This window comes from Macroventuria anomochaeta (assembly GCF_010093625.1).
Source record: "Macroventuria anomochaeta strain CBS 525.71 unplaced genomic scaffold BU25scaffold_5, whole genome shotgun sequence".
NCBI classification, from domain to species: Eukaryota; Fungi; Ascomycota; class Dothideomycetes; order Pleosporales; family Didymellaceae; genus Macroventuria; species Macroventuria anomochaeta.
The window spans coordinates 130,223-145,521 of record NW_022985366.1 but is presented as its reverse complement, the minus strand read 5'-3'; the positions used below and the strand labels follow the sequence as shown (position 1 = coordinate 145,521).

Here is a 15,299-nt window from a genome sequence, read left to right as displayed (position 1 = left end):
CCACAGATTGATACCTTGACTCTCAAAAGGCCACATCGAGGGATTTACAGGGCCTCTATCATGCTTTGCTTTTGTACTAGATGCGGAGACGTTTTCCCATGCGATATGGACCAAATAATTCACGGCCAACATTGAACTCCAGGGTGCTTACAAGCACTGGGTCGGAGCGAAGTCGACACGGATAATTCTAAGATGTTCCCCAAAGCCAAGGCGATCACTCCACCCCGTGTAACGCAACTGAAACCAAACATCGGCAGCATGCATGAGCGACTCAACAATTGCTCTTTCTCCGGCGTCCAAACTCATCAACAATCCAGTCCATCAATCGATCAACACCTGCGATTCACCCCTTTTCCCAGCCCAACCAACTTTAGAACACCACACCCTTGAGCCAAAAGCAACCACTAACCGAGGCCATGGTAAAGCACCGCATTTACCCACACACTGCCGTACCCCAGCATCCCCAGCCTCACGTCAGCAACTTCTGTCAGCAATCTCCATGATACCCAGTCACACATTTCACGCCATCCCAGCAGTGGCGCCGGCAGTTTGGAACAGCTCATTAGCGAGCCACAGATCTGCGCGAATGCTAATGCATGTCGTACCGGGTGTGGAGAGTGGAGATGATGGTTTAGCGCTGGGCTGGCCATCGCTGGGTGAGCGTGATGTGTGACGCAGGGAGGGACATGGTGTTTGTTGTGAAATAGGGAAGCACTTTTGTTTTCTTTGGACTCCTCTGTGGGCGTTCGACCCGAGCGCTTGACCGTGAGCTTGGCATCAGACACAATGAGCAGTGGAGAGTTATGGACTTTCTCTTGCTGAACACATCTCGTCCAAAACTCAGCTCCTTCGAGAGTTGCAACTGTGTCTGCCATCATCAATGGACCTCGAGGGTCGGGAAAACCCATGTCTAGCTCTGACGCATACCACCCTCACACATGTACGCTGCTCAAAGCGCTGTCAGGAAGCTTGTCGGGAGACGCTCGGATGTGTGCAGTTCAACGCGCCGAAATGGGCAGTGACAGGTGACACGCTGGAATCCACGGGGAATGGCTTGCTTACTTAAAGGGGTAAGTTGAGCTCAGGGCCAGGAACACTGGACGTAAGTGGTGAGTAAGACGTCGAAGGCTGTATGGGGTTGAGACCGGTGATATTTGGGCTGCTGTGGCGCACAACAGACACTTCTCGGTTGACACTAGAAGGTACGATGAAGCAAACAAACGTGTGGTGACATGTCTCATACACTTGCTAGCAACTATGAGCAGCGGTAGACCAGATCAAAATACACTGCTCAACCCAACTTCCCCATCAACAGCGCGTCAACCCTCTCCCCCTTCTTCAAACTCCCCTTCCCCATCGGCATAGCCAGTAACGCATTCGCTCCCTTAAAACTCCCTATCCTACTACTCCTCTGCCCACCCGTCGAACTAGCATACATAGCTCCATCCCGCGCAACAACAAGCGCACGGTGATACTCCGGCCTGCCCTTATCCATCCTAACATCTTCATCAAGCAGTACACTCACCTTCGGCAGCCCCACAGGCGTGATGCCAGCCTGTTGGTGCAGCGCCGGCAAGACGAAGAGGTGGAAGCACACCACGGCCGATGCTGGGTTACCCGGTAACGAGAAGATGGCTTTGGAGATGCGCGTGCCATCGGGCGCTTTGGTGGGAACTGTGGCAAAGGTGGTCGGTTTGCCGGGCTTCATGTTCACGCGGCCGAAGTGGATTGTACCACCTAGGGAGCGCTCGATTGTGGGTTTGAGCAGGTCAAGTTCGCCCATGGAGACGCCACCTGAGGTTATGATTATGTCGCACTTCAAGAGAGCGGTGCGGAGGGTTTGCTCGAGCGTGCCGGGTCTGGTTGGGTTAGTGATCGGGACCGGAAGTGTAACTGGGCATGTGGACTTACTTGTCTGATGCGATACCGAGATCGACGACTTCGAAGCGATGGCTTCGCGCTGCTGTGATGAGGGTGGGGCGGTTCGTGTCTCGTACTTCGCCCAGGCGTAGCGGTCCTTCTCTGTCGTGGGGGATGATTTCGTCGCCTGTGCTCAATACACCGACTACGGGTCTTCTGTAGATAGAGACCTCCCTCGTGCCTACGGATGCAAGGAGCCCGAATTCACCACCAATGACTGTGACACCCTCACCCTTCTTCAATATCGTCTCGCCTTCTTTCACATCACTACCGATCTCGCGCACATTCTCACCAGCTTTGATCTCGTCTGTCAAAATCTCGACCTCCTTCTCTTCCTTGCCATCGTCTGTCTGGCTCTTCAATACTGTGTCTTCAACCATGACGACGGCATCGGCGCCAGGTGGGAGTGGTGCACCGGTAGTGATCCGAGCAATCTCTCCCTCCTTCAGCTCCTTCACGTCACCTGCTTGGGCATGCGATACGATTGCAACAGGGTACACGCCCTTCTCAAACTTGCCAGAGGAAGGGATCTTGACAGCGTATCCATCCACAATGCTAGCTCGGAAAGCTGGGACGGATTCTGTAGCTTTGACATCTTCTGCGAGCACGGAGCCGCCCAACTTCATGTCTACAGGGACCTTCTCGACAATGGGAGCAGGTGTGTGCTCTGCAATTAGCTTCAACGCATTGTCGACTGCAAGCATTGGATATGGAGAGGATCGATATCTGCGAGTTGGTCCGGCGTTAGGGTCATTTGACTGAGGTCGGTCTTCCGGCTTTGTGTGCGGCTGCACTGCGGCATGAGGTCCATGACCGTGGGAATGACCATGTCCATGATGGTGGTGGTGATGATGATGACCGCCGCTTGCACCTGACACTGTCAATTGAATTCGGCCCTTACTCGAGGGGTTATTATTACTTAATGACGCACCACCAGAAGAAACGCCTGCATCTTTCTCAAGTTTCTTTACACCACCTTCGTGGAGTGGTCTTGATTCTGCACCAGCAGCCTGGATGCACGCGTGCGGTAGCAACTTGATGACGGCCTCTAGATTCTCCTTGGCGCCCTTTGGCGATCCAGGTAGAGTGACGATGATAGACTGTTTTCGAGTGCCGGCCACTGGTCTTGCCATCAATGCGACTGGGTAAGGTCAGTAGTTGGATGCTTGGCGATAAAGTGAGGCTGCTTACAAGGTGTAACAGCATATGAAGCCGTAAGCATGCCATGGCTGAACTGACGTTAGTAGTACATCCCATTGTAAACACTGAGTGGTCACTTACACAAGTCCTGGGGCATGTCTGTCTATCAATGGTGTTATCGCCTGCCCCCACTGTCAGTCATCAATCCTTAAGCTCAGCACGAGGTGTCGTACTTCCGGAGTAACGTCTTTCGTAGCAAACCCGGTACCTCCACTGCTGATGATCAGATTGACGGGTTCAGCACCATCAGTCCAATTCTTAATGGTCTTCTGGATTGCGAGTACACTATCCGGCACGATCTCGGTCTCTGCAACATTCCATTGGTCATTACCGGAGTTGCCGAAGACATCTTTGAGAATTGGTATGCATTTGTCAGTTGAGGCGTCCTGAGACGCTGTCTCTGACACAATCAGGATCGCGGCCTTCAGTCTTGTGTTTGTGGTGCTCATGTTGGCAGAGTAGGTGATGTTGATGGTAGAGCTCTTGTCCCGCATCTATCTTTCGTATAGTCTGCGCATGGGCCACCTGGACTTTGGGTACTCGTAAGGATGCATAAGCAGCGTTCAACATATGTGATTTCTTGTAATGAACCCTGATCGAAACTTGATATCTAACGCCAATGCTCGCTCGTGATACATGCATTATACAAGCGCCTTCCCTATGTACATCGTACAACTTCGGCGAACCCTTCCAAAATTGCCTTCAGTTTTGAGGTGCTAAGTCTGAAATACCCTCTCTTCCTGCCGTATCCCCTCTTGTTTATCGACTTGATCGCTTCTTTGACTGAAATTGTTCGTTGTGCAAGTTTGTCAATGCGCTCAGTCAAAGTCCTTTGCGGCGCTCTGCATAAGCAGTCCAATAATGAGACCAAACAGACCAAGAATGGAACTGAAGATCTCAATAACGAGGATCTTGACGAAACTGCAGGTCTGTTAGTCACTGATTCTGGGCTCTGGGTAGATTGTACATACAGCGAAGGATCAGCAGCATCTGCCAACGCTGCGCTACTTCCGTTGATACCAACAGAGACACCGCAGATCAGGTTGCACATGCCGACTGTGAGTCCAGCCCAAAACAGCGCATAGCCGGTGAAGTAGTTGGACCCAGAGTAAAGCTTCTCAGTGTCCCCGACAGCCTGCATCTTCGAGGAGAAGATGATGGCCATAATGACGCCGTAGATGGCAACGACTTCGCAGAAGATAATCGAGATCAAGTTCTTGGTTCGTATCCTGGGAGCCTTAACACCACCACCGACGATGGACACACCGGTTGTAAAGATACCCCTGCCATGCAGTTAGAGCCTGCCCAAGTCCCTGCTGCTGTGGAAACGTACCACGCCGATCCTACGACGGAGAGACCAATGCATAGACTGATGCCCAAACTAGCCCAGGTGTATGGTGATATAGATTCGAGGAAGCGTCCGACGTTGAATGCTTCGCCCTCGCCGTTGAACAGCATGTCTGTCCGTCATTAGCTATTGCCTGCGCCCCCGTCGTCGCCGCACATACACAAGCCAACCACCGTCAAGGCGGCGGTCGCACCGCCCGTGCCGTATGTGAGAACCATCTTCGGAGATAGTCGTGAGAGCGGAGATGGATGGTGAGAGTGGCGGGACTGGAGCTTCCTTGGTGGAGGCAGCGTTGGAAGCTGCGATGATGATGGTTGGCGCTTGGACCTGCCGGCTTGGCGCTGTATCAGCCTCCACACCACAGGCAATCACCCCGTCACCAGAACACCAGCCAACCCACCTTGACGCAGTCAACATGGCCGCCGATCTCAAGTACTACGAGCTCTACCGTCGAAGCAGGTACTGCATGCGCACTCGTAAGAATGATATAGAGCACGCTGGCTGATAGCAGACAGTCTGGGCGGTGCCCTCACGGACACGCTGGACAATCTGATCACCGAGCGCCGCATCGAGCCCCAGCTGGCCATGAAGATCCTCACAAACTTTGACAAGGCGGTCGCCGACGTACTCGCAGATAAGGTGAAGGCGAGGCTGACGTTTAAGGTGGGTGCACAGTGGCTTTGTAGCAGCTCAAACGAAGACCGAGGGCAACAGCAGTGTACTGACATGCGCTCGTGCAGGGCCACCTCGATACCTACCGCTTCTGCGACGACGTTTGGACATTCATCATCAAGGACATCAACTTCAAGCTCGACAACACAAACCAGGTCCATGCCGACCGGGTCAAGATCGTCAGCTGTAACACGAAGCGTCCAGGCGAGGCCTAGAGCTGAGTCTCTGGCTTTGCTTGCACTTCATGGTTGCTGAATGTAATCCTAGGCAAATGGAAGGGTGGTGCCCAAGATGTTGAAGATGAACGTTGCGGGTCCAGGGTCTGGAAGTGGAAATTTGAACTGAAGAGGAAGCATGAGTAACGCGTCAATTGGAGACACTCGGAGCGATATCACACGGACTGCATTGGATTGCTTGAATTCTGGCGTTATGGAACAAGACAGGAATGGATACCACGGACATGGTCTGGAGTTGAGGTTATGACACTCGCATCACGCTTAACGTGAAGGCCTCCAGAGCTACATACGCACTATGTGAAAACAGAACAAAGATCGCAATACAATGTTTTGCGCGAAATACACAGTAGACTTTAAATCACCTCCCTTGTGTAGCAACATCGTTCATAGTCATGAGGGTTGACTAAGCTCTCGGGGGTACGCTCCGTGCAGCAGCTGCATCGACCTCACCTCCCCCACACATCCTCAAGCACATCGAGTTGCGCAGTAGCAACACACAATAGCTTGCCATGTCTTTACCACGCACAAAAACAGCGTGGCTCTTCTTCGCAATTACGAGCGGAGCATGTGCAGCTTTCAATGGTGTCTTTGCGAAGCTGTGAGTTTCCATAGCACCCTGAAGAGCCTCATGCTGATCTTAAGGCAGCACAACAACAGAGCTCACAAGCTCCTGGTCAAGCTCTCTTGCTGCAGCATTTGGCCTCGGCCCCTCAAACAAATTCTTCGAATATGCCCTCCGCGCCGTATTTACCTCCGTCCACCCCCGCGATCCTATCTCTGACAAACAGCAGGCCTTCTTCGGCATGAACCTCCTCTTCAACGCCATAATGTGGGGTCTCTTCACGCGCGCTCTCACCCTCGCTTCCTCCACTGTCCGCGTCTCCGTCATCAACACATCTGCAAACTTCATGATCACCGCGATCCTATCCGCTCTGGTCTTCTCCGAGAGCTTGCCGGGGCTGTGGTGGCTCGGCGCCGCAATGCTTGTAGCCGGCAGCGTGATTATTGGTATGAGGGAAGAGGGAGAGAAGAAAGAGATAGTCACTGGGACAGGGGAAGCGCCGTTGCTGAACGCTGAGGGCGAGGTGGGTGCTGAGTTCAGGGACAACGATGATGAGGGACAGTCGAGACATGAGCTTGATAGTTTTAGGCGTAGGAGTAGTAGTAGCGAGCGCAGTGATGAGGATGGGACGCTAAGATAGCTTGTGCTACTACGCAGCAATGCATTTTTATGAGGCCTATTCACATCCTTCGTCATTGGGTCTTACTTGTTGACCTTTCTAGTATCAGCACGTCTATGTGATGACACCTGACAGTAAGAGCCGACTGTCACATTCGTCCTCATCTAGATTGTCGTCGACTCATAACTCGAATCGTGCTTGAGCGTACGCAAGCACGCACACAACCCCAAGGAGCACAACGAAAGCATGCGCAGCTGTGATCATTTGCGGCGAGAGCAAGGGTTCGTTGAGGGCGATCATACCAAGCCTGTCATCTGATCCCACGGTCAGCGTAACTCTGAGGAGCTCATTAGGGCGAACCCGCTTGTTCTCTTTTGTTTGGGTGGGGGGGGGGGGGGGAGGTTGAGCTCACCGTAACCATAAAAGTAAGCACGCCACAAGAAGCGCAAGAACAAGAAGAACAAGGGCCCGGGGCCCAATACAGCACGGCTCGGAGCCGACTTGCACAGAATCAAACTCCTGGGACTCAACTCTCGTGAGCAGTACACCGACAAGGACAGACGCAAAGCCGTCATTCCAGAACCTCATCACTAAAGATGAAATCCTTAACGAGGACGAGGACTTCGAAGACTCCTACTCGGCAGAGATCGAGACCAAGAGAGAACGGCCCTGCAGGTACTACAGCATGAAAGAGCACCTCTGCGAGTACTACTTCCCCTACGCCAGCCCCGGATCCGGGAATAGGGCGCCGTTGATGTGCGAACGCCATGGCGTACGCTGCAAATCCTTCGCTGATCCGAACATGTTTCTGAGGGATATGCCGCTTAGACGGCCACGGTCAACGCCGCCGTTGTGGAGCATGGTCGCGGGGTGTGGGTGTGGGTGTGGGTGTGGGTGTGACAGGATGGGAGGTGGGTGGTTCCTGGGTGGAGGGAGGGAGATGGGATGCTGGGACGAGCGAGATAGAGTGTGGGGGCGGTGATGGATTAAGGGTGATGTGTTGCGGTGGTGAATTTTGGATTCTTCTTGTAGAAGTCAGGACTTTCAAATCATGTATTGGGATTGTTCGTGTGGCATGTGCCTCTTACTTCGTCTCAAACCCTCAGCCTTCTTTAATGTAGTCGTCTCAGTCCCTCGACCAACCCTCTTACCTCTTCAACATCTCGCCCCAGCCCTTTGCACGCCGTTGTCTGCTGCTCCTCGCTCAAGTCCAGAAACCTCGCCACCAGCTCACCGTCTACAAAGCGATACGGCTCTTCGCTTTCCCTGACTTGGTTCTTGAACGCGCGGTACCGCGCGAAGTCCATGTTGCCGGGCGCAGGTACGATTGTGCCGAGGTTGCTTTGTAGTGTGATGAGGAGATCGAGGTATGCGGGTTGGATGAGGCCGAAGAGGTAAATCGAGCCCTCGACCTATTTTACATTAGCAGGATGTCACAATCAACTGTTGATAGGGTGTGTAACTTACCGTGCCCATAAACGCCCGCGGTAGGACTACAGCATCCGGCTGCGCGACAATATCGATGCGCCGTATCCTATTCACCATCTCACCAAGCAGGATCTCAGATGTGGTTTGCAGCCGCTTCTTATCGTCGTCTGTCACGCCTTCGGGGTTGCGCACCAGCACTGCCAGATTCCCTTCCGCGTCGCTCTCGAGATATGTATTTGTATCTACTTCCGCCACCGCCGTGGCCCATATCGTCTGGTAGTGTCTCGCAACCTCAATCAATTTATCGCTGACTCCGTCCTCGCCGGGTTTGAACTCGACCACGACGAGGGATTTCATCAGGTCTGCTATCGCGATTAGGTTCCCGTTGACGGTGATGTCGATGGGTGCCGTTGAGCAGCGGAAGGTTGCGGCTTTGATGAGTTCGGGTTTTGATTGCGTGCGGAACTCGAGGTTGTAGACTACGATTGTCTTTATGAGGGCGGCGACTATTTTGCCGTCGCATATCGCGAGACAGCGACATCCGCCTTTGACGGCGAGGGAGGTGACGAGCTTGAGGGAGCGCTCCGGGGTGACTTCGAGGACGAGGATGCGACCGCGCTCTTCGGTGGCTTGCTGATCGTCGAGGTATGCGGTGCCGAGTATGAAGCGTTCAGCTATTCCACCTGAGCCGTCGGGGAAGGCGCAGCGGATGACACATTCGAGTAATTCATCTTCGTTGAGGGGGTAGGTGTCAAGTTCCTTAAATTGGATCTCGTCGACAAGCTTGAAATGGCTTATCATGAACTCTTCGCCACTCTTCAAAATGCGCTTTATTGTGCCGAGACCGAAGGCTTTGAGGCTTGGTGAATAAGCTATCCGGCGGACGGTCTCATCGACCTTGAGGGTCTGGATGTGTGTGGTACGCTCAGTGTCTACCAGTGCTATTCGAAGATCTTCTGATGTTGCGATGGCTACGGAGTCAGGGTAGGCTTCTGAATCGAACGGGCACACTGTTGTTGCCTTCTCTGCTGTGACAGCAGAGTACACAAGACGGCCTTCTGATGCGTAAATCAGCGAAGGGTGCTCACATGTTGCAAAGACATTGAAGAGGCCGTTGCCACGAGGCAAAGCACGGAACGTGGCCTCGCGTGTTCCCAGTACGATACTCTTGCGCCCGGATAGCTCGTTGGTCGATGGGTCGAACGAATAGGTCACAACATTACCATCTGCCAAAGCAGCGAACAGTGTGGGCGGCTGGTCGAGAAAAATCTGTGTGAGGAGCAACGAGCGCGGAACAGAGTCTTCCGAGATCTGCGCTGTCTTGACGGTGTCTAGTGTGTCCAGAGAGCAGATAGCCAGACCAGAGTCCTTCCAGAATCCGATAAAGCACACGGGACTGGAGCCAGCTGGTAGCGCCACACAAGCAACTTGACTCTCTGTCCCGAAGGTCTTCTCCTTAATGACTTGTAAGCCACCGTCCGCCATTGATGGCCCGACCCGGTATGGTGGAGCCAACAAAGTCAGAGACACGACTGTGACGCCTCCCAATGAGACCAAGACGTGACTGTCATTGACGGCGGCTGCAGTGATCTGTTGGCCGCCAAACGGCATCCATTCCGACACAACCATGCCGCCATCAAGATCGCATATGCGTGCTCGTCCATTCGTAACCTGCACGACGCGTCCTTGCGATATGTTGGCCGTAGCAAGTGTAGTTTCATCCAGTGCGAGCGAAGCGAATTCTTCGACTTCCTCGACTTCGCCCTGGGGATCGAATCTAAAGACACGCGACTCATTGACGAAAGTGACAAGGAGTGTGTCAGCGTAGTCTGAGGAAGGATTTGACTTCAGGCTGAAAAGGTTGGAGATGTGTTCCATCTCGCCAAGCAGACCAACGTCTTCCAGTCCTACACCGCTGCGAACGCTTCGGAGACTGCCATCTTGATATGCGCCGCTGCCAGTAACGATTCGAGCTTGGCCGGAAGAGTACTCGTTGGTTTGCCCCTCGCCGGACCTGTTGCCCATATCCATGACTGTGAAGTCGAGCACAGGAGCAATATTCGAGAACGTTTGTACGATTTCCATCGACTTCTCTGCGATCCTAATGACCTGGGAGTCACCTTGGTGTGAGCCGACGAAGACGTATCCAGCATCCAAGTATACCAGCACCGACGCTCGCGACGTCAGGCCAATGACGTCGAGCTTCCATGACTGAACTCGATGGTCATCGCCCAGAACGAGCATGAAAAGGTATACCCGTCCGTAGTCGTCTGCGAGCACAAAGCGCTGTGAGTCGATCTTCTCCCAAGCTACAAAGATCGTGGCTTCCTCCAAGGGCTCGACTTGCAGCTCGCCGGTCTCGCTGTTGTAGTATCCGATGGACGTCTCGCCGATCACTATCAGGCCATGTGAGGGCAGCTCCACCGGTATTAGATGGCTGGCACCTAGCTCTATATCTGCTTTGCACACCTCTCCCTCCTCTAGCTCAATCTCGTCTCCGATATGCTTGATTTCGCGGACCTTGAGCTTGACATGAGAGTGAGTGTCTTCGTAAAGTAAGGCAATTTTCGGATTATCATCGAACGATTCAGGCTTGATGAAGGTCGATGAGCGGACAAACATCTCTGATATCCGGACAGGCACGGGCTCTCCAAGATGGGCAACTTCTGACTGCCCAGCTGCCTTCCTCTTCTTGACTCTTTGTACGAGTGGTATGACTGTGATGATGCCTTCATACACTTCGACTGTCATGAGGCGCCCTGTGGGATCAACATGACATCTCTCGCCTGTTTGTGACTCTCTCGCAGCATTGTCGGCGACGCTTTCGAACGACTTCTCGGTATGTAGTTGCTTCTTGTCGGCATCCCAGGACAGGGTGAAGTATGTGAATCGGTCAGTTCCAACGAAGAGATGGTCGGTCTGTGATAGTGCTGGGCGCAGCTTCTGGAGCATGGTGACCTTGCCATAGATAGCTTTCTGGTGCTGCAGAGCCAGTCCATCGGTAGTCTGGGAGTAGAACTCGAGTCTGTTCGCTTTCCTACAGAACACTCAGTACCTCTATCAGTCTCGAACATGACATGCTTACGCGACTACTAAGCAGTCGTCTTCTGCACTCAAGAAGTTGAGCTTGAGTGCATGGCGGACGCTGCTCGGCTTATGTATAGGTGCAATGTACGCCATGATGGATCCCTAGCCAGTGTGCAGCTTCCCAGCGACCTTGAAGCTATAACGAGAGAGGCGAATGGTGTTGTTCCAGCGCCTCAAGCTCTCGGATGTATTCCGTCATTATCCCCGAAGCAACGCGCTAGCATTCGCGTTGCGGGGACTTTTGAACTTCGGACTTTGGAACTTTTTGGCCGAGTCACCTTCACAGTCGCAAACACTATTCTGCGACCACCATGGCTCGTAAGGCTAGCCTTTGATCACCGCGCACATTTTGGCCCCACTTGCTAACCATGAACGTAGATACAGCAGCAATGGACGTAGAAGACGACGACCCAGTGGTCGCCGAGTACGATGTCTACATTACTCCCGAGGTGGAGGAGCAGCAGCTCTACGTACTGCAGTACCTCAACAGACCGCCCGATCAGCCCTTCACAAAAGCCACCGGAAGCCAGCCTGCCGAACTGCGAGTCAAGAAAGAGTCTGGCTTTATCGAAGTCGACGTTCCAATCAACATCCGCCAGAACTACAACCGCGTGAATGGTGTACGATGGGGAGAGGCTATGCGCAAGACGAAGGGATTTGGGCAGAAGGCTTTCGGTATTGCCTCTGGCTTTGAGCGAACCATGCCACGCACCGGCAACAGGCCTGGCGCAGAAGGAGGTCCAGCAGCACCTGTGATCACAGCTGAGGACGACGACAACCTCGAGGAGTACATCACGCATTTCGAGGATGCGAATGAGAAGGGTCACGTGCTGAATGCGCAGACCTTTGGTGGACAGATGTTGAATGACGACGGCAAAGGACCGAGCTACATGTTGGGAACCTTCCGTGACGGTATACTTCTCTAGCAGCCTTGACCTCTATTGCCGCGCTGACGACTCGCAGACCAGCTCCACCTCACACGGCTCAACGGACTTGTGCAACTTCGAACGCAATTTCACCACATTGACGCCTCGGCGCAACTTGAAGCAGTCGCACGGCGGCGCGAGAAGGAGTCACAAGAAGGCGCAAAGCTGGCAGAGCCCAAGGCCTTCATCCCCACTGTGAAGAAGGTAGGTGGGGACACAGCAGCCGAGCTGACGCAACAATTCATGAAGGCGGCGAACCAGGAGCCATGGCACAAGCTGCAGTACTCTGACGAAGACGTAAGCTCGCCAGTCTCAACCAGTGTGGAACTTGCTAAGATGCCTAGTCCGAACTCGCATACGATTCTTACACCGAGCGCCTCTTCCTCCCGACCGCCATTGATGCACCAAAGCTACGATCGAACCTCAACAACGACCAGTTCCTCGACGTCATCAGCGCACCCTCGGCCGGCAAGGGTGCAAAGAGGAAGAACTCAACGAAAGAGAAGGAGCTGATCGAGATCTCCGACGAGTCAGATGAGGAAGACGAGACCGTGAGCTAGTAAAAGTGGATTCAGCATGCATCATCTCGGAGTTCACATCCCAAGCTATTCTTATGGAAGGCACAACAAGATACCCAGCAATACCATTGCACTGTCAAGACAACGCACTTCGGATTCGCCAGACTGTGGATTGATTGTGGAGGACCTCGAGGCACGCATGGACTACCACTGATACTTCTAGGCCAAAGATAGAAACATCTCTTTTCAGCCCGTACCGCGCAAGCTCACGAGGGTTTGCGAACTTACTCATCATAGATTTCGATGGGTCTGGGACATGTATGAACTCGATCAATATTTTCGGCGCTATACTCGAATGGGGCTTTGACTGGCACTGGTCCGACAGAAGAGTATCGAAATGACATGTTCACAAGAGAGAAATGACCGCAGGCTGCAGGGTCGCTAAGGACTCCAAGAGCAGTACGAATAAGTGTGTCTCAGTGGTCTTCATTTGTTGTAAACGGCAGTGCAACCGGAGCATCGAAGTAGGTCAGATCCATACATGGCGCATGGAGTGCATCAGTGTCTTCAAGAGTCTGTACCTTGAGCTGCGGAACATCCATGAACAGTGGAAATTACAGTAATATAGTAACGTGGTCGGCAACGAGCGACGCAGGTAAGCGAACGACGCAGTGTAAAACGCACCTAAAGTCTCTGTTCTAAAACCTTGATATCTCTATACTTCCAAAACAGAAATCTCTAAGATTTTAAACTTAAGCTTCTGGATAGACAATGTATATATACTACAGCTGACTGAGCTCACTTACAGAATTAAACATAGCTCTCTAGTAAACCTGATTTAACAAGGAGTGAGACTACTAGACCTCTAGAACTACTAGAGCTAGAGCTTAGATCTCTTAGAAAATCTAGTACAGAAATAGTAGAGATGTATAGAGAAAAGTAGATTCTTGGCAAAAATGCCTACCTGCATCGCTCGCTTGCCGGTCACGTTAGGTAGAAAACAATATCTTGCAAGTTTGCACATGTGAGCTCATATGTTCCTCAGGGCGATCATACGTATACAGTGATTTCAATGATGAATCTTAAACGCTGGCAACGTCCCCGCTATGTACAGAGCTCATGTCTGATCGGATTGATATCGCTAGCTCAGCACAGACCAAGTCGCAATAAAAATTCCCACAAATGTTCGGACATTCTCTTCACTCCAACATCTTCATCATGCCTTGATACATCGCCTCGACTGCAGCGCTTCGGCGCAGGCAAAATCTTGAAATCACGCCGACAATGGCCCCTCCTTTGTTGCAAGGTCTCGCGCATGCAGAGCCGCTCTTCCTTCAGGCAGTCGCACCTCGGCTCAGCGTACTAAGAGTGCGGAGACCGACACCAGCCGCATCCCGCTGCAGCTCAACTTGCAACGTCCGCCCACCAGTGTAGCCGACCGTAATATTCGACATCCACGATGCGGACGATCACAGCAGTGTCGACACCTTTGCAACGGATAGTACCATATGCGGCACGCCAGAGCTCACGGAGATGCTTCTCAAGCACCCGAGACCTGCAGGCCACATGGGGATTTATAGGTTTAGGACGAATGGGTAGGTGTTCTACAAGCGAGTTCACATGATTGCGCAATTCGCTAACATTATTGCCAGGCTACTCTATGGCTAAGAACCTCAGAGCAAAAGTCCCAGCTGAGGACACACTCTTCATCCACGATGTCAACACTGCCGCTACCCAGAAGTTCCTTGAGGAGAACCCTACCGGTGTGCGAGTAGCTGAGAACGTTCGGGAGATCGCCGAGAAAGCTGTACGTTCTGCCCCCCCCCCTGCTCTATACCTTGCATGATGATACCCTTCTTTTCCAAACTTTATGATCTAAGTTGGGGTCACTTGTGGCTCTTCCCCTGATTTTACATTTCATAGCCAATCCTCTGATGCAACCAATCATACACGTCTTTGCTCTACATGTCGATGAGTTCATGAGACTGACTGTAATCAGGAAGTAATCATCACGGCTCTACCAGAGCCTCAGCATGTCAAGGGCGTGTACAAGGCTATGCTGGAGCCGCCGACGCTGCTGACGGATGGCTTCGTGAACAAGGAACGTCTTTTCATTGACACATCTACCATCGACCCTGCGACCTCGACTGATGTCGCTGAAGCGGCGCATTCGACTAATCAAGGAAAGTTCATCGATGCTCCTATGTCTGGGGGTGTTGTTGGCGCAGCAGCCGGCACACTCACCTTCATGATTGGTGCTGCACCTGAGGTCGTCGATCGGGCAACTGAAGTGCTGTCTTTGATGGGCCGAAGGGTGCTTCATCTTGGTGAACAAAGTGCTGGGCTCAAGGGCAAGCTCGCAAACAACTATCTCTTGGCTCTCAACAACATCGCGACTGCAGAAGCCATGAACATGGGCATCCAGTGGGGTCTTGATCCGAAGGCTCTTGCGGGCATGATCAACATCAGCACTGGCAAGTGCTGGCCAAGTGAAGTCAACAACCCTGTGCCCGGTGTTATCGAGGGTTCGCCTGCAAGCAGAGGGTACGAAGGAGGCTTTGGGGTTGCTCTCGCCAACAAGGACTTGAAGCTCGCTCTCAAGGTCGCTGCTGAAGCAAATGTTAAGCTTGCGCTAGGAGAGTCGGCGAGACAGCTTTACGAAGCGGTGGAGAAGGCACCAGACTGCAAAGGCAAGGATTTCTCCGTCGTGTACCGCTATCTGGGTGGCAAAGAATAGACAATCAAATCAAGTCGAACACTACCACTTCAGGCTTCATCTCATT

The 15,299-nt window shown here is 52.7% G+C and overlaps 7 protein-coding genes across 7 annotated transcripts; 4 read left to right on the top strand and 3 right to left on the bottom strand.

Annotated features, from left to right (window-relative positions):
• Window positions 1-1,246: 1,246 nt before the first annotated feature.
• Window positions 1,247-3,579, bottom strand: BU25DRAFT_407548 (uncharacterized protein). The gene is made up of 6 exons (XM_033705568.1): window positions 3,294-3,579; window positions 3,202-3,242; window positions 3,112-3,149; window positions 2,840-3,061; window positions 1,912-2,791; window positions 1,247-1,859 (listed from the first exon to the last, which is right to left on the bottom strand). Exons 1-6 carry the CDS (start codon window positions 3,567-3,569, stop codon window positions 1,292-1,294), a joined length of 2,025 nt encoding a protein of 674 aa, XP_033565171.1. The 5' UTR covers window positions 3,570-3,579; the 3' UTR covers window positions 1,247-1,291.
• A 99-nt stretch (window positions 3,580-3,678) lies between these two features.
• Window positions 3,679-4,734, bottom strand: BU25DRAFT_407547 (uncharacterized protein). The gene is made up of 4 exons (XM_033705567.1): window positions 4,629-4,734; window positions 4,454-4,580; window positions 4,092-4,403; window positions 3,679-4,041 (listed from the first exon to the last, which is right to left on the bottom strand). The coding sequence occupies exons 1-4, from the start codon at window positions 4,684-4,686 to the stop codon at window positions 3,939-3,941; spliced, it is 600 nt and encodes a 199-aa protein (XP_033565170.1). The 5' UTR covers window positions 4,687-4,734; the 3' UTR covers window positions 3,679-3,938.
• A 149-nt stretch (window positions 4,735-4,883) lies between these two features.
• On the top strand, window positions 4,884-5,751 carry BU25DRAFT_360713 (transcription initiation factor IIA, gamma subunit; the record flags this gene model as incomplete). Its single annotated transcript, XM_033703677.1, has 3 exons — window positions 4,884-4,927; window positions 4,984-5,131; window positions 5,209-5,751. 3 exons carry the CDS (start codon window positions 4,884-4,886, stop codon window positions 5,353-5,355), a joined length of 339 nt encoding a protein of 112 aa, XP_033565169.1. The 3' UTR covers window positions 5,356-5,751.
• A 134-nt stretch (window positions 5,752-5,885) lies between these two features.
• Window positions 5,886-6,578, top strand: BU25DRAFT_418633 (uncharacterized protein; the record flags this gene model as incomplete). Its single annotated transcript, XM_033707884.1, has 2 exons — window positions 5,886-5,974; window positions 6,023-6,578. The coding sequence occupies 2 exons, from the start codon at window positions 5,886-5,888 to the stop codon at window positions 6,576-6,578; spliced, it is 645 nt and encodes a 214-aa protein (XP_033565168.1).
• Window positions 6,579-7,532: 954 nt separating this feature from the next.
• Window positions 7,533-11,223, bottom strand: BU25DRAFT_221703 (uncharacterized protein). Its single transcript, XM_033701328.1, has 4 exons — window positions 11,071-11,223; window positions 8,025-11,022; window positions 7,646-7,969; window positions 7,533-7,582 (listed from the first exon to the last, which is right to left on the bottom strand). Exons 1-3 carry the CDS (start codon window positions 11,163-11,165, stop codon window positions 7,670-7,672), a joined length of 3,393 nt encoding a protein of 1,130 aa, XP_033565167.1. The 5' UTR covers window positions 11,166-11,223; the 3' UTR covers window positions 7,533-7,582; window positions 7,646-7,669.
• Window positions 11,224-11,363: 140 nt separating this feature from the next.
• On the top strand, window positions 11,364-13,022 carry BU25DRAFT_437561 (uncharacterized protein). The gene is made up of 4 exons (XM_033709010.1): window positions 11,364-11,390; window positions 11,451-11,984; window positions 12,036-12,295; window positions 12,343-13,022. Exons 1-4 carry the CDS (start codon window positions 11,384-11,386, stop codon window positions 12,556-12,558), a joined length of 1,017 nt encoding a protein of 338 aa, XP_033565166.1. The 5' UTR covers window positions 11,364-11,383; the 3' UTR covers window positions 12,559-13,022.
• A 705-nt stretch (window positions 13,023-13,727) lies between these two features.
• Window positions 13,728-15,279, top strand: BU25DRAFT_407544 (uncharacterized protein). Its single transcript, XM_033705566.1, has 3 exons — window positions 13,728-14,111; window positions 14,169-14,323; window positions 14,516-15,279. The coding sequence occupies exons 1-3, from the start codon at window positions 13,976-13,978 to the stop codon at window positions 15,251-15,253; spliced, it is 1,029 nt and encodes a 342-aa protein (XP_033565165.1). The 5' UTR covers window positions 13,728-13,975; the 3' UTR covers window positions 15,254-15,279.
• Window positions 15,280-15,299: the final 20 nt, after the last annotated feature.